Source organism: Plecotus auritus (assembly GCF_963455305.1).
Source record: "Plecotus auritus genome assembly, chromosome: 5".
In the NCBI taxonomy this organism is placed as follows: domain Eukaryota; kingdom Metazoa; phylum Chordata; class Mammalia; order Chiroptera; family Vespertilionidae; genus Plecotus; species Plecotus auritus.
In genome coordinates this window covers 171,162,168-171,183,838 of record NC_137776.1, presented here as the reverse complement: position 1 = coordinate 171,183,838, position 21,671 = coordinate 171,162,168, and the positions used below count along the sequence as shown (strand labels likewise).

Genomic DNA, 21,671 nt, shown 5'->3' with positions numbered 1-21,671 from the left:
TTGTGCCAGGCTCATTCAGGCCCCCAAGCCTTTGCATGGGCCTTCCCTCTCCTGGGAATGCATCTGCACCTCCCGTCCGGTCTTAACTCAAACCCACCTCCTCAGTGGAGCCTTCCCTCCTTCCCCTCCCCTCTTAGCACTGTGCTCCCAAAGCATGTAGCCCATCCCTCTCTCAGCACTTAGCATTGGCTCTTTGCCTGCATTTCTATTATATTTCTCTACTAGATTCTCTCGGAGACTGTATCTGATTTGATTCTGTCCTGTACTCCCAGTGCCCAGGACAGAGCCTGGCACAGAAATCCTAAAATAAGACCCAGAGATCAGGAAAGGCCTCTCTTCGAACAATTCCATATGAACACTAATGGGAACAGCCTTGAAACCAGCTCCTCCAGCAGCCGGACACGTGAGACCCTGATTCACTCCGAGTCTGTCACTCCAAAGGGCTCTGACTCCCTTTCTGGAGGGAACCATCAGTGGGACAGAAACAGAGAAGCACTTTCTTCAGAGAAGAGGTGAGTGGTGACCAAGAAGAAAGTTTCAGCTATGTTGACTTGACTGGTAAAAGGTAAACCACATTTATTAGTCAACAGTGTCTATTAGATTCTAGCAGCCAATGGTTTGTCATTCAAAGTCCTAAGCCAGCACGTGCCACACAATTAAAAACAGGAAAAGAGGAAAGAAGAGAAGGAATGTAATGCACTGAGCATCTACCTCTATGTGCCAGGAACCACAGTAGGTGCTTTCTCATGCATTATATTTTATTATTCATTTATTTAATCCTAAAGTAGATACAATCAATCCCATTTTAGGAGAGAAAACATTAGTTTAGAAAGGTTAAGTAACTGACTTAGAGGCTTAAACACCTGCTGAAGCTGAGATTTCAACTCGAGCCCAGCCCTGTTTTCCACTATTCCAAAGACACCTACTAAAATGGCTAAGTTTCTAGCTCCCAAGGCGGCGGCAGCATCACCATCATGAAAACAGCTACTGTTCACTGATCATTTGTGATGTGCCAGGTATGATGCTAAGTGGTATCCCTTGTAATCCCTACAACTAATCTGTCTTCTGAAGAGAAATGGACCCCACAGTTTGGAGAGGCACAGTTCCTGCCTCATAGTTCAACAGCTCACAAGTGATGGAGCCAGGATTCAAACCCAGTTTGACTCCGAAGTCTCTGCATTTGGCCTCTTATAAGAAACTGGAATTTGCAAAGACAGAGCTTCTTCCAACATAGGACACTTAAACTGCATATGATTCTACAAGGATACCAACTCAAAATCTTTACACCTGATTAAAACAAAAAAAAAAGGCAAGGGGAGCTTTGGCCCTGGGTAAAAATCACACTGCCTCAGGTCTGTGGTCTTAGCCCTAACCAGCCAGCCTACAGACACTGTCTCTAAGGGCCATGTTTTGATTACAGTCCACCAAGAGACATTCTGGATGCTGTCACAATCTCATTTGGAGCTACCCATCAACACACGCACGTGAGAACCGGAGGGGTTCAGGCTGAACTACCCTGAAATTAAAACCCGCTCCTGTCATAGCACACTGGGTTAGCCAGCTGGGTGGCAGGTACAACTTTAATTAGATTTTTGGCCTTTAGCCAGCAAATGCATTCCCACAGAGCTAAGTGCCCAGGTACTGAAGCACACACTTGTCAGAGTAGCAGATGACAGGTCTCATGGCAGATGAGAGCATTATGTCACAATCTGGGGAATATGGCTAAGCCAATGTCGAATACACGTTACTTCTACAGGAGAAGAAGAAGACTAGGACTCGCTCTGCTCTCCCACACAACCTGAATAGCACACAGAGCGCCTGAACCAGAGATAGCAAATCTAAAATGAAGATGTGCCGCTCTATCACCTTCATCAAATGCACACACACACGCACACAAACATGTACGCGCACACACACGTGCATGCACACACTGAAAGGAGAGCCTTATGTCTCTGGAACCAAGCAATGTAGCCGAGTCAGAGATGTGAGGGCAAGGATGTGGGGATCCAAGCAGCCTGCCTGACAGACCACAGAAACTAGGGCACTTTAAACATCACAGTAAGGACACTGACTTGGGCATCCTAGGTTTTTTGTTTGCTTTTGCGAAGGCCCGCTGAATTTCTTAAAAGGGATATGAAACCCTCTGGTGACAAGGAGGCATAATACAATAAAAGGGATAGATCTGTGAGGCCCTCAATTCTTGACCTTCCTTGTTGTAAAAACACTTCCAAAGTAAAAACAAATTTGTATTCCCCACAGCCTACCCACAGTGCCTGCACCACTGCAAGTACTCAGGAAGTGTCCCTTGAGTAAACAAATGAACAAACTGCACATTACAACACATGCTGAGTCAACTGGCACTGGGTCCCTGCAATCGCCAGCAATTAAAACAAACGAGAAATGACTCTCAGGGCCAAACTTCTCAGCGTTCATGCACAATAAGACACAGTGAATTCATATGCCTCTATTCAGACAGGCATTGTCTCCCCCGAAATGCTTAAAAGCAGGCACAGTGAGACGGCAATAAATGTTTTTGGCATGAGCAAAGGATGGTTTGATCACATCCAAAAGAGAGCTGATTGCTTACCATTAGAAAGAATTCAGGGAATGCTATGGAATCTAGCACCGCAGGGTAGGGGGCCACTGCTAAGGCTTGGAGTCAGGGCACGTCTATAAACAGGGCCACAGTATTTCCCACAGACTTTGTAGTTGTCCAAGACGTGAGAATAATGGGAAACAGCCACACACAGTCCCAGGGACTGAAAACCTTAACTTAATGCTTACAAGCTTACCGACTTGGATGACACTGACCTGGCCCTGTGCAAAATTGCTTTTATTGAATGGGGCATTGTCAAAGATTCTGTATACTGCTCAGAGAACTCTTTATAAAAACCACCAGAGGCAATACTTCCCTCAGGCCTGAGTGCTGGCAAAGCTGTCCTTTTATCTTAACATGTTCATCTTACAGACACTGGAGACCTTGTAACTGAATTTCCCTTTTTACTTGCACTGCCAGGAGCTACCAGCTGAAGTTAAGGCCCCTTCTTCAGGACTGTGGCGGGTATCACAACCTGCATTTCTACTTACTGATTCCATTTCACCAGTCACCTTATTTTTCCTTCACCCTAATGCCTTTATCTTCATTTTTCATTTCATTTCATTTCATGATGATCCATAAACCTCTGAAAGTGTTTTGAAAAGAATTTACAATTTTTAAAACTTCAAATAACCAGAATACTTTAAGCTGATGTTCTTATTTTGTTTCTCCCAAAACAACATATATTCTCACACCTCTGTACCTTCAACTTCCATGCAAAACCCCCCTGCTCTCCCTTGCCTATCTAACAACCTTAAACTTGAACTTCAGAACCAGTTCAGAAGTTACTTTCCCCAGCGCCTGCTCTGATCCTGCAAGCACTTCCTTCCTCCGTGCTCCGTGGTACTCTGTTTGTATCTCAGTATGGAACTGTCCCCATGCCAAGTTGAGGGCCTGCTAAATATGTGAATGTTCCTTTCCTTTGCCAGGGCAGAAACACTAAGAAGTCTGGTTCTCCGTTTGTTTCCATCCAAAGCACCAGCAGTAGCAGCTGGTGAGAGAAGGGCTCCAGTTAACAGAACAAGCTGATGGGACATGCGAGGCCCATGGTTGTGCTCTGCCTCTGCATGCACCAAGCACCCTAAGGCAAAAACATCACCCCAGATGTCTCCCCAGACTCTGAACAAGCCAGTGACCCCAAGATCAGGCGTAAATCATTCATATGAGATGGACACAACCAAATTCTTAGAATATAACCAGAAGTTAAATAGAGATATCTGTGATGCAATACATACACAAAAAGAAAGAAACCACAGCCATTATGACCTTGTCAGAAACATATATGTGACGTAGAAAAGTAGTCACGAGGTGCTAGGAAGCTGAGTCACAGACACGCTCACCTGGGGAAAGCACTCAGAGTGCACAGCTGTGGTTGTGGTAGGCCCAGTGCCATGAAACAGAACAGTGCTTTCGCTCACCCCCTCCAAGCAAACACATGGCTCCAGGGGAAGCTGACAGCGATGGCATACACGCACTTCTGACGAAGAAGAACGGGCATGGGACCCAAGCTGGCCTCTCGGTATCTCACTCCTCTGGCCACCCTGACAGACACAGCAGGGGTAGTGGAGTGTGAGCCCCCCTTCCTCTATGTAATGAACTGGGAAAATGGGATCCCGGCAGGGCTGGCAGGGATGGGTCCAACCACTTGGAACTGGAGGAAGTAGATGCAAGAAAAAGAAGACACTCCCTCTCACCCTGGCCAGTGGCTCAGTGGTTAGGGCGCTGGCCCCAGCACTGAAGAGTCTCAGGTTTGATTCCAGGTCAAGAGCACCTGCCTAGGTTGCAGGTTCGATCCACAGCCCTGGTGCAGGAGGCAACTAATCGCTGTGTCTCTCTCACATCAATGTTTCTCTCGCTCGATGGCTCTCTCTCTCTCTCTCTCTCTCTCTTTCTCTCTCTCTCTCTCTTCCCCTCCCCCTCCTTTCCACTCTCTCAAAAAATCATTGGAAAAAATAACCTCAGGTGACAATTAACAAAATAAAAAAGTCAGCTCTCAGAGAGACAGAGACCAGATCCTGGCAGTGTCCCAGTCATCCATCCTTCCAGCAATTTAGTTACAAGGCAATAAATGTCCCTTTTTGCCTAAGAATGCAGCTTTTTATCAACAGTAGCCCAACATTATTTTAGAAACACCAGAGTTTACGTGAATAAGTGAATTTGGGGACCAACAATGTCTCACAATAGAGAGATAGCTAAATACCCTTTTGATATAGTTATCTAGCTATTTATTGCCAAGAGTAAGTGACAGTGTAAAAAAAATTACATATTTCACATATGAATACATAGATATACACATATATATGTTCCCCCATCCAAATTTTATTGAATATTTTTATGATGACAGTGAAGGAGAAAGAAAACAAACTATTTTAAACCTAAAAAAAAAAAAAACAACAACCTGTTATGCCACAGGTTTTGTTAACCTAAAAATTTTGTGAGCGATATAAAAATTGACTCTGAAAACTGCACTTCTGTAAAAGGACTCTCTGGCCAGTCTCATCCTTACCTCATCCACAAAGGCACACCACTCAGACCTCACTCTTTTCAATCAACTCAAGTATCCTCTCCTCCTGGAAGGCCTCCCTGACTACTCCATCCTACAAGGATCTTCTGCACTGACTATATAAACTACATTCATTAGCTCTGGATTTCAAACTACTTTGCATTTTGTCATGTATAACATTTTCAACTTCCTTAGAAAAATAAAACTTTCAGAGGCCATACCTTGTATTTCCATCAACATCTACAGCAGGTATGTTTGGTGTTCAATAATACTGAATAAATACAGGGAACAGGTTTTTAATAACAAGCAACAAGCTGGTACTCTACAATATTGCTGGTGGCAACATAAACTGGACCAGCCTTTTGGACAAATAATTTGTCAGCATGATTAACTAGTGTAAAATATTTGTACCAATTATCTCATTCCTCGGAATATATCTAGGGATTTCAAGAGAAAATGCCTTAGTGATCAAAGATGTTCACTGTAGCATTACTTAAACAGCCAAAATGTCCAACAGAGGAGGAAATGATTAAGTAATCATGTGAATCTATTCAGTGAAGGATATGCACCATTCAACCTAATTACTCTGAAATCTATACAACATGGGAGATGTCATAACAGAGAAAGTGACCTGGGGAGATGTCCATGATAAGGGAAGTGACATAGGGACATGCCCCAAGTGACCAAAGAACACTGACAGTATTTAGCCTCTGATTAGATTGGGGGTCCAGCTGAAACAGCACGGAAGGGTGATCTTGAAAAACAAGAGTTACTTCATTGGAATGGTAGGTGCCGATTTCTTAATTATCTAAATTTCCATTATTGCTCTCTAATGTTCATTAAAGTTTTTGTTGAAGTATACAAACATTGTATTCCAATTCTTTCGTCAGCATTACCATCAGGATTTCAAATTATGGATCTTGGTGTCCCTGCCAATAGCAGCCCCCAGAGAACTAACCTCTGATACCTATAGTCTCTCTTCTGAGCTCTCTACTCTAATTCTTCCTGCCCCAGATTCCCGTGCAGGAAATCCAATTAACCTGAGTGCCACTAACTACTCCAACTCCGACCCTCTCCTACCTGACCGCACCAAGGCTTATGTATCTGGATGTGACTCTCAGGATGCTGAATACTTAAGTTTAAATACAATACAAATTTTTAAAAATAAATTATTTTCTTCTTTCCAAGTTCAGAGATTTCTTTTATGATGCTAACACCCAATGCTGAATAGAGTAGCCTTTAAAAAACCACTCATAAATTGTAGCACATCCAGGCGATGAAATATTAGGCTTGTACACACACACACAAAAACGTTTTTGAAGAACATTCATAACATGGCAACACACCAAAGAGAGAATACAGAACTTAACAAATTGACACAAAACTGCATTTTCAGTTTGATACCAATGCCTGTGGGGTGAGGGAAGAAAGAGTATACATAAAGGGAATGAAACATCAACTAGTTAAGACATCAACTGGTCATTTCTAAGTGATCAGATGAGTGAAGTATTTTCTTCTTTCAATTTTTCAGGTTTTCTAAGTTTTCTGCAGTGAATCTCCCTAAAACCATAACGTGGAACAGCCCCAGCCCGCTGCACTGCCCGCTATTTCAGAAGGGAACAGGGGTGCTCACGTGGATGGTGTAGTCTCTCTTGCTCTTCTCTCGATGGGCTGCCTCCAGATCCTTTTCTAGTCTCTCCTTCTCCTGCTGCAAGTCGCTCAGCTCCTGTGTGACTTTCTTAATGTTCCTCCGTAGTCTGTGGTTCTCTGTACTCTTGGTGAGGTTTTCTGAGTGCAGCTCAGCCAAAAGGGCTGCCTTTTCCAACAGAGCAGCTTCATAATCTTCAGTCCCCTAGAAGAGGGGTAGGGGGAGGTAGCTCATTAAACAAACCAAGAAATCTGTGCTCCTTTTTCACCTTGCAGGGAGGGGATTAATAAAAACATCATTTAGGACCTAGAGCACAAATAATATGAAGATTGTGAAATAACTCAGGGTAATGTTTATATTACGGTGTTGATGTTAAAGGGAAGGGGGAAGCTACAACTGTGTAAAAACAACTTTTTTTAAGACTAGAAGGGCAAGTACAAAAATTTAACAGTAACTTTCTTTCATGGGGTGGAAACACAGTTGACTTTCTTCCTTCACTACTCTGTATTTTCAAATGTTCTAAGTTTAGTGAGTATGTAACTTTCATAATGATTTTTTTCCTTTGAAATATAAGAACTTTTTTTTTTGGTAAAGTTTTATTTTTAATTTATCTTTATTGTTGAAAGTATTACAGGTATCCCCTTTCTTTCCCCATTGACCCCCCTCCACTCTGCACCCACCCCAAGGCCTTTATCACACTATTGTCAGTATCCCTGGGTTATGCCGATATGCATATAAATTCTTTGGTTAATCTCTCCTCCCCCACACCCCACCCCTGCCTTCCCTCTGAGGTTCATCAGTCTGTTCCATGCTTCTATGCCACTGGATCTTTTTAGTTCATCAATTTATTTTGTTCATTAGATAATAATTTTAAAAAACAAAACAATTTTATATTTTATTTATTTTTTTATTTTTTAATTCTCACTAAGGACATGACTAGAGAGAAGAAGGGGGGATAGGGAGAGAGAGAAACATTGATATGAGAGAGAAATATTGATCGGCTGACTTCCATATGTGCCCCAACTGGGCACTGATCAACCCCTTTCAGTGCACAGAACAATGTTCAACCAAGTGAGCCACTTTGGCCAGGCCAATTTAACTAGAATGAGAGGGTTCTGTTATTAAAGACCACTGAGTTTTCCTCCGTTCCTTTCAGCTATGAAGTCCTGACCTCAGCAGGAGAAAGGTTCAAAGAGAGAACTTCTTCACCCAAGTGAACACTTACCTGGAATTTCTGGGTCTCTGGTTTCTGGCGGGCCTCTTTGACTTTAGCAAAGGCAGCATTGAGCTCTCCGATTTCAGAGTTAAGTTCTTCAACCTGGGTAAAAATAAGGACTAGCAGCCAAGTGTGCAACTGGGCTCCTCCTATCTCCGCATGGCCCAACTGCTTTAACTGCTGGGTTGAGCTTATAATCAAGGGCTTTGTAGTCAGAAAAAGCCTGAAGTCAGAAAAGTGGGATTTCTAGTTTGGCTGTTTACTAGCTGGATCACTCAAGGCACAAAACTTAATCTCTTTGAGACTCAATTCCCTTAACTATAAAATGAAGATACCACCGCTCACCCAACCTCGCATTGCTGACAAGGTAACATGCAGTGGTGCTAAAATCATGTTGGCTCATACTGTCACTATAATTATTATTGTCCATAGAGATGAGCCACCCAAAAACCTAGCCTGGCTACTCCCATCTACCCAGAGACAGCCAATAGCTACCAAGGTCACACCTGGACTTTGCCAGCACCCAGAACTGCTCCACCACTGGGCCCTGAACTCCCAGCACAAACTACAGCTACTATTATTAGGAACCAGCTCTCTGCTGCATCTGACAGTGGTGATTACTCAAACTCATTCTCTCCTTTAGCTTCTTCAGCACCAGTTTCCTGGTTGGCTTCATTCTTCGACAGCCATTCCTTCTTCCGTCTTCTTTGTGCATTCCTCTTCCTGCACCTTCAATTCTGATGGCCTCTGTGGTCCAATCCTCAGCCCTCTATCCCACTCTACACTCTCCTTGGATAAGGTGATCAACTCTCAGAATTTTAACTCAATCTGTTGAAGAGGAACTTTCCGATCCCTACCTTCAGGCCTAATGAGCTCTCTCCAAGCTTTAGACTTGCAGATCTGTCTCCTGGACATCTCACCTGGATGGTTCACAGACTCCTCAAAGTCAATACTTTCTAAAAGTCTCATCACTTCCATCACTACCTCTCATCCCACCATCATCTTCCATTTTCCATGCGGAGTTGGTGGCAAGACCATCTCTCTAGTGGTGCCAGCCAGAAGTCATCCTGGATTACTCCTTCTCTGCATTCCTATGTCTGACCATCAAATTTCCCCAAATTTACTTCTAATCTTTAATCAATTAATTATTTCTTTTTTAGATTGTATTTTTAATTTTTATTTTATTTTTAATTTTATTTTTCAATTACAGTTGACATTCAATATTATTTTATATTTGTGTCAGCTGTACAGCATAGTAGTTAGTCATATACTTTTAATTAATTGTTTCTAAATTTGTTTCCTGAATTAGCCCCACCCCACCACTCTTGCTTGCTGTGACCACTGCTCTAATTCAGCCTTTCTGAATTAGGTGGCTCTCACCTTGGCTACTGGCCTCCCTGCATCTATTCTCTCCCTCCTTCAACCCACTCTCTGGATACAGGCAGAGACCTGGCTGAAATGCAAATGTGATCACACCCATCCTGCTTAAGAGTCTTCAGTGGAGTGTCACCCAAGCAGTGAAACATGAATAGATCCACCACCACCGCTGTTCCCTGGCAACCTCTCCAGCCTCTTCTCTCACCTCACTTAAGTTCTGCACTTGATGCTCTGATGACCTCAAACTGATTTTGGTTCCACAAAAACATATCAGGCTCTTTCCCCACTGAATGCCTGACCAATGTTCTCCCCTCTGTATGAAATGGCCTCCTCTTTTCTGTCCTCCTTCCCAACCAACGCCTACTCATCCTTTAAGATTCAGCTCAAACACCTACTCCTCGAAGCACCAGATCCTCTTCCCAACCCTAATCTGGATTAGGACCCCTTTGCTCCACCTCACAGCCCCAGTACTTCCCTCAATCACAACACCTTCATTATCTTTCTTCCCCACTAGGCTTGTGAGCACAGCTAAATTTTGCTTCTCTGTTTCTGTGCCTCCAACTGAGACACAAGATTGCTACACCAATGACAAGAAAATAGCACAGAATCACCAGCCACCACCTTGGGTCCCAAAGACAACAATCCACGTACCTATCTAACTACCTTGGCCTTGCCCCCCAAAACTCCATTATCTCAATTTTCTGTTGGCTTTCCAAAGATTAGACCTGCACTGTCCAATATGGTAGCCACAAGTGGCTACTGGGCACTTGAAATGTGGTTAGTCTGACTTGAGATGTGCTGTAAGCATATCTGGACTTCAGATTTTTTAAAATGTTAAAGCCCTAAGCAGGTTTGGCTCAGTGGATAGAGCGTCAGCCTGCGGGTTCGATTCCGGTCAAGGGCATGTACCTTGGTTGCAGGCTTCTCCCCGGCCCAGGCCCTGGTCTGGAGGCAACCAATCGATGTGTTTCTCTCACATCAATGTTTCTCTCTGTCTTTCCTTCTCTCTTCCACTCTCCCTAAAAATCAATGGAAAAATATCCTCAGGTGAGGATTAACTAAAAATAAAAATAAAAAAATAAATGTTAAATACCTCTTTATTAATTTTGTTCCGTTGGCTGGATGTTGAAATGATAATATTTGTCATATATATTAGCAAATATATGACAAATATGTTTGCTTCTTTTAATGCGGCTACTAGTAAATTAAAATCACATTATGTAACTCATATATTTGCATTGGACAGTGCTGGATTAGACATTCCAAAAGAACTTCTAATCAACTAAAGGATCCCTACCCCACTTTCTACAGTCAACTCAGCTCTTTTACAAACTTTTTCCTTAAAGCTGAAAATTCAGGGAAGGACAGGCCAGTCACAGAAGCTAATAAAGAAAAATCTCACTTGAGATCTAGCAGACATACCTCTTTTTCCTTTGACTTTAATGCCATGGTTAGACCCTGAATGGCTTTATCCCTCTTTAAACTATTTTTCTTTTCTGTAGCAATTTCTCTTTCCTTCTCTCTCAGGTCCTCCTGAAGTGCCTAAATTAGATTAGAAAAAGATTCACTAAGTTGATGTGTTCCAACCAAAATGCACAGTATATATCTTTAAGAGAACACTCAAATGCAGTTATTCTATCTTATTCCTGTCAGCCTGTGATTAATGTTTCCAAGTAGAGCTGAACGTAGTGGCATCAGCTCCAACTTACTGTATTACCGCTCTCGGCAACAGGGCTGGGTGAAAGGAAGGGGATCAGATCAGTTAAGAAGATGACAGCTATTCCTACAGGAAGGACTCCAATGCCTTCTGGAAGTTGAATACAGTCACATCAGAGTCTTTGAAATCATACCAGTTATTTGGGGGGAAATAACAGATCATTAATATCATTCCTTAATGCTACAAACTCTAGCAGAGAACTTGGTTTGATGGAGACTAACATATACATTTATAGTCTGAGTTCATTTCTAAAGATACTCACTGCTGCCTCCCTCCCAGGCTGTCGTAAGGATCAACTGAGATAATGGATGTGAAAGCACTTTCTAAGTCGGCAGGTGCTATACAAATGCTAGCTGCTGAGACTAAGGGACCATGGAGCAAGGGCTTTGGAGTCATAGACTGGCAAGTCTGAATCCCTACTATACTCCAAGCTACGTGACCTTGGGTAGGGACCTCACCGCTCTGAGCCTCCCGTGTCACATCTGCAAGATGGGCATGCCTGCTTCACGGAGTTATTACAAAGACTGAAAAACCCTCTCCATAGTGCCTAAAGCTTGACTGGCAGACAGCAGCATTCAATGAGTGACAGCTATTGCCACACAGAATTATCCATTGCACTCAGAATAAAGCAAGAGGCAAAGATAAATCTTCAAGACATTTTTAAAACTGTATCAACATACCTGGATCCTCTCTTCAAAGCGATTTCTCTCCGTCTGGCATTCCACTTGTGCAGCCTAAGAAAAGACATTAATTGGTGCCCAGAAGCGACCCATAATCCAATAGCTTCCCCCAAACAATTAGAATGAGCACCTCATTTACTTGCTGTTCCCCCTGCTGTGGAACTCACCCAAAGTCCCACCCAAGTGAAGAAAAATGTAAAGATGATCACCAGCCCCATAGACAGTAAACCAAAGGGCGACTGGACAATGAAAAGGGCCTTCGAAAGGACAGGGCCAAGGAAGTGAGACACAGGGTTCAAAGAAGCAGGAGACAAAGGCTGATTACAGCCTAAAACTCACAGGTGAGGCTAAGGAAGTCACTGCTGTGTTAGGGACAAAGGAGACCCTGCTCCATAATGAAGTCAAGACTTCCATGAGCATCCAGAATGTCCCTAAGGTGAACAAACCACATGCAGCAGCACCCGTGGTCCAAAAGGAATGGGAAGGTCTACCTGCACTTCCAGGTCCTGCCCACCCTCTTCAAAAGAGCTTGCTGTGGAGGCCGCCTAGTGTGGGGAGGGGTCCCAGGAGACTTTGGGATCAGTACTAGTAACCCACCTCTTGGAGCCTAGGAAAATATAACAACATCTCTGAGCTGAGCCTGTTTCTAAACTCGATGAGGGACGGTGATCCCAGCCTCGCAAGGTGGCCAGGCGGATGAGATGAGGGGCACCCGGAGTCCCTTTGTGTGCGGCACACCCAAGACAGGGCAGCTGCCTGTCCCCACTGCCTCTGCAGTTCCAGACCACAGCTGGCCTGTAGCCTGCCTCTAACCACAAAAGGTGAAATGAGAAAGTAACACAATTTTATCCTAAGAAAATCCAAAGGATGAAAATAAGATCAAGTCCCCAGGCAACAACAAATGAACACATAATAAAACAGAGGCAAGCAGGTATGGACTGGTTTTTTAACCAACTCTGTGAACACAAGGCTGGAGGGAAACAATATGCCAGGCCCCTGACAGGAAGTTTCTGCTGATCCTCAGCCCACAGGGCGATGATATTCAGAAGCAGACTGGGGGTGAGCCAGGGGGCCTGCATGTGGGTCCCATGGCCCGTGCAGTCTGGTGTACTAGCTAAAGCCCCCTCCATGTCCCGTGGCCTCACCACGGTTTCTCTCTCCTTTTCAGCCCCGCAAGCAGCAGAAAGCCCTCGGAGCTCTCCAGATGACACATTCTCAGCAGCAGGCGCCATCTGAGATTTCTCCTCTCTCAGGCGCTGAATTAAAGCTTCTTTGCTCTTCAAAGACAGCCTCAACTCCTCAATCAGTCTAAAAGAGAACAGATTTCAATATTAATTCTACACTGCTCTCTCAGCTCAGTGGAGCAGGAGGAGGTAGAAAATGGGGCCAGACATCTTCAAAGTAGACATGTCCAGTGACTGAACATGAACGAAATCGCATTTTGCACGTCAGAGACTAAAGGCCAGAATCCGTGTGACATTAACTGTCCCCTCACCTCCAGCCTGGCCCCGGGCGATCCACCCTCCGAGCTGCTGGACTATGGTCTGACTGAGTCACACCCCTGCTCGGCTGTTCAACAGCCCCCACCACCGACAGCTGTGAATTACTAAATTTTTTCAGCCAAGAAATCTTCTCTCCAAAAGCAATCTGGCACTGAAGGCTAAACAAACATGACCAGTAAAGCAGAAATATTCTGGTAAATGTGAAAAACAAAGAACGTCTCTCCAAGGCATCTCAGGGCAAAGTTTAAAATATACTGACTTTCAAGATGAAGAACGAACTCCTCGGCAGGCAGTTGAGCCAGAGCTTTTAGGGCCGAGATCAGAGGCCCTGCTGAAGCTTCGGCGTCACCTCTCACAGGAAGCACCCCCCTGGGCCTCTGGACCTTTGTTCCCACAGTTCCTGTATCTAGAATGCCCTTCACAACTCCACCGCCACCTCCACCTGCTAGACAATCATCATACACCAGACTTCATTAGACATTATTCTCGGGGAAGCTTTGCCAATCGGCACCCCGAGAGCCCCCTCAGGTAGAGCTGAACACACCCTTCTGGAGGCCACCAAATTCCCTCTATTAACTGCTCCCTGACAAAATAGTCAAATTATTTTAGCTCTAAGCCTGCATCTCCTCCGCTATAAAATGGGGATAACTTGCTTACGTGGAAGGGAGATAAGCTTTTGAAAAGGGCCCTCCACAGCTCCAGGCATATGGCAGAACTCAACAAGTGACAGTTGCTATAATTAGTACTTTTTTTATGCATTCAATGATTAGCATTTTGTCAAAAGACCTTAAGAGTGTTTGTAGCTAAGCCTAAAAAGCAACTTACTATGGCAGAAAGAGGATAGGTGCCCCAAGTGCAGGAGAGGAAGGCACCAAAAGCAGTTCGAGCACCTGGCGTACTGTCTGAACATTGTGTGTCCCCACAAGTGGTAGCATTAGGAGGTGGGGCCTTTGGGAGAAGACAAGGTCATGACAGTGGCGCTCTCGTGAATTGGAGTGTGATGCCTTATAAAGGAAGCTCTAGAGAGATCCCTTGGTCCTTCTGTCAGGGGGGACACAACGAGAAAGAGGACCTAAAGGGGGCCTTCACTGACCACGCTGCACCCTGACCTTGGACTTCCAGCATCCAGAACTGTAGGAAATAAATGTATTATTTATAAGCTATCCAGTGTGTATTATTTTGTTATGGCACCAAACGGACTAAGACAACTGGATACAGCGAGAACTGGCAGCATCAATACAACACCCCCCAAAACTAGGAAAGAGAAGTAAGAGTGCCCTCTAGGGGCTCAACTCTGAAATCATCACATAATCCACTGGAGAGGTAAAGGCACCAAACTGTACTCTAAAATGCATGTGTTGCCTTGCGTGTACCTTCCACCTCGATAAAACTGTTTTATAGGGACCTTACAGCAAGGTGCAGCTGGGCACGGAAATGAGCAGGGCAGGCCTGCGGGGACTGCGGCCAACAGGAGCGCCGGGCCGCCTGAGGGAGCGGCCGCACTCCAGCAATACCACGGCCCGTCCTCCCTCACCTCCCAGGTTTTCAAGAGAATCTGGAAATTCAGACTCTTACATAAAATTAGATGTTTTTAGTTAAACTCTTAAAAAAAAAAAAGATAAAACATATCCAAAGGCCAAACCTGACTGCAGGGCTCTTCACTGTCAACTACCTTAAAGATACAGACTAAGTTCAAGTTCAGATTGAAGGAAATCAAGTAGCTAAAGTGCACACCTTTGAAAAGGGTGGTGGGGGCCCAGAAAGACAAGGACATCCTCGTGATGGCCCTGCCCAAAGGCGGGCCAATGTGTGTGGCCAATCTGGATCCATCTACCAGGGCATGACGGAGACCCTTATTCCAATTCTGCGCTCAGCACTCACCTTCTCATATGGACTTAGCTTCCTAGATGGGCCCGCCTTCACAGAGGAAACACTGACCTTAGAGCCAGGAGAGCTCCACCAGAAAGGGCCGCGCCCAGAGCGAGCAGGAACCCAGAGTAGGCACCTGGCTGCTCTTTGGTCTCCGGGAGTGTGGCTGGGACACCTACCCCTGGGACAGACGCATTTGCAGTGCTGACAACTCAGGTTTCTGTGCCTATCCAGCCAGACCTCTAGGAAACCCCAGGAAGACGAAGCCTTTCACAAGGCCCTGACCTGACTACCCACGTCCATGGAGACCCCACCACTTGGGCCAGTAAGAACTCAACAAACATTAATCCTTCCCAAATTCCCTTTTCCAAAAAAATGAGAATCCAAATCTCATCGGGGACCACTTTCCTCTGTAATTACCTTGAAATGAGCCAGACTCCACACCTCTGCATGTGCCGTTCCCTCACTCAGCAAGGCTGCCTCACCCAACTCCCAGCACTCCTCCTCCGAGAAGCCTTCCCTGCTCCTCGCCCAAGCAGAGCTCCCTCACCTCTGTCACAGCACAGAACCCTGAACTTAACCCCAGCGCCATCTTCCCTTTACATCTGTCCCCTCCTACACTTGGGAACTCCCTATAAGGAAGACAGTGCTCACCTTTGCATTCCTGGCACCCAACCCAGGCCTTGCTCAGTGGGTGGCTAATGAATGAATCTTTATCTCCTCTAATCCGGGCCTTGATCCATATACCCAAGTACCACCTGGACTCTCCTCTTGGCTAGCACAATCCTTCAACCCAACAAGTCCCAACTGAAAGCTCATCTTCCCACCCCTCTACCCAAAAACATCTCTTTCTCCCTTTTTCTCCCACACTCAGCCAACTGCCATACTATCCCACCATTGCTCATGTGGGTGAAGGGGTATCTCAGCAGCCTTTTCCCTCAGCCCCAAATCCAATAAGCCACCAAGCCCTTCAACCCAACATGTGATTGATCCTACCTTCTAAATATCTCTCTTATTCTTCTCCATCCCTAGTTCTGTCACCTTAGTCCAAATGGCACACATTTTATTCCTGGGCCATCAAAGAGCTCTGTACTTGGTGTACACTGTTTTGGCCCTTTGCACTGTACAAACCTGGGCCCTCAGCCTGCATTAAAAGATATGTCCGAAACAGGTCACACAAAATGCACTGGTATTTATTGTGGGGATGTAGACATTAACTGTTCCCTACAAGAAGATCCACAAGAGAAGTGTCTAAACAATGTCAAGTAAAACTGAGCTTCTCCTGAGTTACTAACTTGTTTTATTTTATGAACAATGTGAATCTTATGTCCATCAAGATTGTTTTTCCTTTTTTCCTTTGACTACCAGGAAGCTTACAGCCAAAACTGAATGCTAAATTTAGTATCCGAGAAGAAAATTCCAGCATGAATTTCTATCTACTACCTCTCTCTCTGTCCTCACATTCCTAGTTTTCTTACCTTGGGGAAACCAGTAGGAAAAAGGTGGGAAAAGGACTGCCAGATAAATGACTGTCAGGGTATCACAGAACAAGAGCCAGACCTGTCTTTTTCTTCCAGGACCAGAGCCATGTCCAAGTCCCCCTCGTGCATCTTCTTCATCTCTGAGAGCTTGTTTTCCAAGCTCAACCGAAGAGCCTTCTCTGTTTCTGTCCCTGCAGCGGCCTTTTCCAGTTCTGCTTGGGCAGCTTTCACATCCTAGAGTTAAATTAAATGCATTTGATGCAATTTTTCAATACAATTGGGAACACTTTGAAAGGAAATTGGATTAAAATATAAATATTTATGACTTTTTCTCCGGCACATTTCCCCTCCCTGAATTGTACTCTACATGGGGAGAATCAGTAATAAATACATTTGCCAGCCATCTTTCCTTCTTGTATCCTGAAGAGTAATAGGCATTTCCAATGGAAAAGACTCAAGTCTATAAGAACTGTTGTGGTTTTGAAAAATCAGATCAATATTTACAGCTCAATGAGAACAAGGAATAACGTACCTCTCAATACTTAAACATACATAAATTCCAAAGAGTCACCACAATCTCCACACAAATTCATTCCACACCCCACCGCCCCCTCAGTATTTTTTTTTTTTTTCAGATAATGACGATACAATTCTAAGTACATTTTCTCCATCTCCAAAGTGATTTAGATGGTGAAAAACTATATGTTCTACCTGAGCACTCACAGAAGAAATATCTAAATCATGCAGGCAGCATCTGTGTTAGGGGCAAAGGCGCTGGTGCTCATGAAAGTGACCCGAGTAGCCCTAACCGGTTTGGCTCAGTGGATAGAGCGTCGGCCTGCGGACTGAAAGGTCCCAGGTTCGATTCCGGTCAAGGGCATGTACTTTGGTTGCGGGCACATCCCCAGTGGGAGGTGTGCAGGAGGCAGCTGATCGATGTTTCTCTCTCATCGATGTTTCTCTCTATCCCTCTCCCTTCCTCTCTGTAAAAAAAAAAAAAAAATCAATAAAATATATTAAAAAAACAAAAGAAAGTGACCCAAGTAGATGGGTATCTCTGACTGCTCATGCCAACTGCCTCTGATTGCATCACAAAGATGAAAGTCAAATCAAACTAGGTTCAAAACCCAGCTCCCACTTATTTGCTGTGTGACCTTGGATAGTCGCTTAACCTCTCTGAGACCTAGCTTCCTAATGACCATCTCATCAGAGAATTGTTGTGAGGCTCTGTCAAGTGCCTGCTGCATCATGGGAAACCCAAGAAAAATGTGACTTCCTCCTCCCCACCTTTTCCCTCCTGTGCCTCCCGAACACTGTCTCCCCAAGAGGCGTGCCTGTCAATCTCAATGACAGCTGGGAAAAATCATTTCCCAATATTCTGAGACAACAAACAACGAAGCCTATTATTCAGTGGGAGCTTATTCAATGCCAGGTTTTACCAGAAGCTCTGTTTATATTATCTTTGATTCTCACTCAAGCCTAAACACTGACATGAGAGAGACAGATTACTGCAGTTTACATACAACACAGGCTCTGCAGCCAGACCACCAGGCATTTCCTGCCTGTGTCACCTTAAGCAAGTGACTCAGCCACTCTGTGCCGGTGTCATCATGTTTTTCTTTCTGTTGTTAAAGGATGATGCAGCATTTACCTCCTAGGTTTGCTGAGGGGATTACCTAAATCAATATACGTAAAACACTGAGAAGGATGCCTCATATGTGGTAAGCCTTCCATAAATTGTTAGTACTGCTGTTGTTACTATAATTACTACGGCAAAGCAGGTATCGCGAGCCTCGTTTTACAGAGGCAAAGGCTCAGGGAAGGCAAATGCTTTATCCAAGGTGACAAAGCTAGTAAGTGACAGAGCAGGGATTCAACCCAGCACTGTCAGTTACACTGGCAGCCCAACACACTGGAAGGCACTTACTGGGAAAAATAAGATGAATGAGCAAGATTAGGTTAAGTCTCTTAAAAGTCTCACAACCATCTTGTTTGTTTTAATCCTCACCCGAGGCTATTTTTCCATTGATTTTTTTAGAGAGTGGAAGAGAGAGGGAAAGACAGAAAGAAATATCAATGTGAGAGAAACACATCGATTGGTTGCCTCCTGCATGCACCCCTAAGAGGGCCCGGGCCGGGGAGGAGCCTGCAACCAAGGTACATGACCTTGACCGGAATCAAACCCAGGACCCTGGGGTGCACAGGCCGACTGAGCCAAACGGGCTAGGGCAGTCTCACGGTCATCTTAACTAAAATTCAGGACTTGGGCTCAGAGTCCATTCTTTTGATCCCAGCTCTACCACTAATGACAAGGACTACTTTCACCTTCTCTGAGCCTATCTACTCATCTGTATGATCGACCTAATATCTGTACATGCTCATGAACAAGGGCTGAACTGAACATCATGACTGAAAAAGGCCATTGTTAGCTGCAAATTACAGTACAAATGTATTCACTCTTTGTATCCAGAAGTGCTCTTTGGCGCTATTCCTCCTCCTCCCTGCTTAGAAAAATCAGGGTTGCAGGTAGAAAAAGTGAGATGAAACAAGACTTCAAAGACCAAGAATTAAGTAATTAGTTTACTTAATATTAGCTTTAATGGAGGAAACCTGTTTAATACCTAGTTAGCATCTGACTGGAATCAGGAGGAGGAGCTACACACAGAGCCTCCCAGACAGGTCCTCGGTCAACACTGGTGGATGGTGGAGTGGAGGCTGGACACGGGGCGGGGGCGGAGGGCGGGCTGCGTGGACACACAATGACCTACAAATCAGAAAATCTGGCTCCAGGCTTAGCTAATGTTGGGTGAGTGGCTTCCCTCTCTGGGCCTCAGTTTCCTCCTCAGTGAAATAAAGGCACTCAACTAAATAATAAGAGTGGTGTAGCAAGAACAGGGGTTTAGAGACAGCAATCTACATTTAAATGCAGGATTAAACTTGGACTGGTTACTATTTCTCTCCATACCTCAATGTCCTCATCTATAGGAATAAAACAATAATGGCCAGTTTGCAGGGTGAACGGGTATAAATTCTTTATGCCAAGCACCTCTGATGGGGCTGGAACCCCGGAGATATTCAATGAGGATGGCTCTTGTGTCTACGGAAGTTTATGAGGAAAGAAACACAACTCTGCCCACTCCGTTATTAACCCACTGAAAGAAACACATTCTCCACAGGGTCTCCAGACTTGCCTCTTCCAAAAGGAATATCCTTTTGGTTAGGAGATCTTCGACCTGCTGCACCTTCTTCTGAGCATCCTCTTTCACCCGCCGAACTTCTGAGCTGCCCCCTTCAGCGAGGCTCTCAACTGCTTTACTGCAAAATGAGGCAAATAAGGGTGACAGTCAGGTAGTGATTTTAATCACCCCAGAAACAACGAATCCTCCCATGGGCCTGTGCTGAGCTTCTTTTTATTTTAATTAATATTTGTAACTCAAAAACGCTGACCATACAATATATAAATGCATCAAATCAACATGTTGTACCCCTTAAACTTGCACAGTGTTAAATGTCAATTATGAGTCAATAAGAATACACATTATTTAAAAACAAAGTAAGCATCATCTATATCTCATCACGATTTTATTGCTTAACACACTATAAACACCTTTTGTGTCAATAAATGTAAATGTGTATCATCATTTTTAAAGGCTACATACTAATTTGCTATATGAAATGTACTATATTAAATCAACCCCTATTTTTAAAACATTTAGATTGCTTGATTTTATATATTTGTCCGATAACACTTACAAAGCTCTCAGAACAGTGGCCAAAGTACTCAACAAAGTATTCAACAAATGTCAGTGTTATTGTTTGTTATTATAAGCAATGTTGTGATGAAAACGCATCCTTGTATGTAAACTATCCAGTGATTTCCTTAGGGTCAATTACTAGAAAGGGAATTTTGGGGTCAATGTGTAAGTACTCTTCTAAGACTTTTTTGACAGTTATTGCCAAGTTTCCCACCAGGAAACTTCCAACAAAGCACGCCTCCACCAGTGGTAGGAAAGGTGCAGAGCTGGCTTGACAAACCAATGTACACAGAAAGTATGTAACAAAATGAATCTGAGGGATCAAGGTTGGTTTGCTTCAGCAGGAGGGGAAGCGTTTTATTTTATTTTTTAATTTTATTTATTAATTTTTTTAGAGAGACAGAGAAAGACACAGAGAGAAACATCGATTTGTTGTTCCATTTATTTATGGATTCACTGGTTGATTCTTGGATGTGCCCAATCAGAACTGAACCCACAACCTTGGCATATCGGGATGATGCTCTAACCAACCGAGCTACCTGGCTGGGGCTTGAGGGAACGCATTTTAAATACAGCACACTGCTATGTGTGAGCACTAGCTACTACTTAGGGCATGAGGAGGAGAGAGCACGCAAGCAGCCCACACTCCGTGTTACTCGAACATGAAATGCAGACTTCACATCACTGTGGCACCACGGAATAAATACTCTGTCTGCCTGACAGGCAGTGGTGGGGATGGCACACCAAAATCAGACAGAGGACCACAACCACGGACACCTTTCATCTGGTTCTCCCCAGAAGAAAAGCCGTGTCGGATATGAATTTGTGAGACATGTACTCAGAGCAGTTCTGTGGGGTTTCTAAAATAATAGTGGGTTTCCTGAAGGCAGAATAATATAAGGAAATGGCTCCACCTAAAGCTGGTTTCTCAGAAAACTGCAATAGGACAAATCTATTCACCACCAGCCTCCCAAGCCCTGCGTTAGGGGTGTGTAAGACTTTTCCGACCAAGAGCCATGTGATCAGACATGCACATGCACAGGCCATGTGAATTTTTGCCTGAGAACAATGGAAAGTCAAGAGGGCCATACTTGCTGTCCAAGCCTCAGACATGAACTGCCTGCAAATAAAGGTTTTATTCATATCTTGTTTCCTTTCACCAACAAGCCTTCACAAGGCCCCAGTGTCATGATATCATTTTAATGGAATTCAATGTGGACAATTGGGAAGAAAGAACATGAGCTCTGAAGCAGAACAGATCTGCTTCCAAATTTTTCCTCTGTTATGTCCTCAGTGTGACTCTGGGTAAATTACCTCTTTCACCTCA

General features: G+C 44.3%; 1 protein-coding gene across 4 annotated transcripts in view; it reads right to left on the bottom strand.

Annotated features, from left to right (window-relative positions):
• CDK5RAP2 (CDK5 regulatory subunit associated protein 2) overlaps positions 1 to 21,671 on the bottom strand; it is a 152,956-nt gene that overhangs the window by 98,034 nt on the left and 33,251 nt on the right. For all 4 annotated transcript variants that reach the window (XM_080668557.1, XM_080668560.1, XM_080668558.1 and 1 more), the window contains exons 6-12: positions 19,781 to 19,904; positions 16,669 to 16,823; positions 12,883 to 13,045; positions 11,738 to 11,791; positions 10,763 to 10,882; positions 7,973 to 8,065; positions 6,733 to 6,951 (exon numbers count right to left, since the gene is read on the bottom strand). In XM_080668557.1, the coding sequence (XP_080524683.1) occupies positions 6,733 to 6,951; positions 7,973 to 8,065; positions 10,763 to 10,882; positions 11,738 to 11,791; positions 12,883 to 13,045; positions 16,669 to 16,823; positions 19,781 to 19,904 (928 nt within the window). The remainder of the gene's footprint in view (positions 1 to 6,732; positions 6,952 to 7,972; positions 8,066 to 10,762; positions 10,883 to 11,737; positions 11,792 to 12,882; positions 13,046 to 16,668; positions 16,824 to 19,780; positions 19,905 to 21,671) is intronic.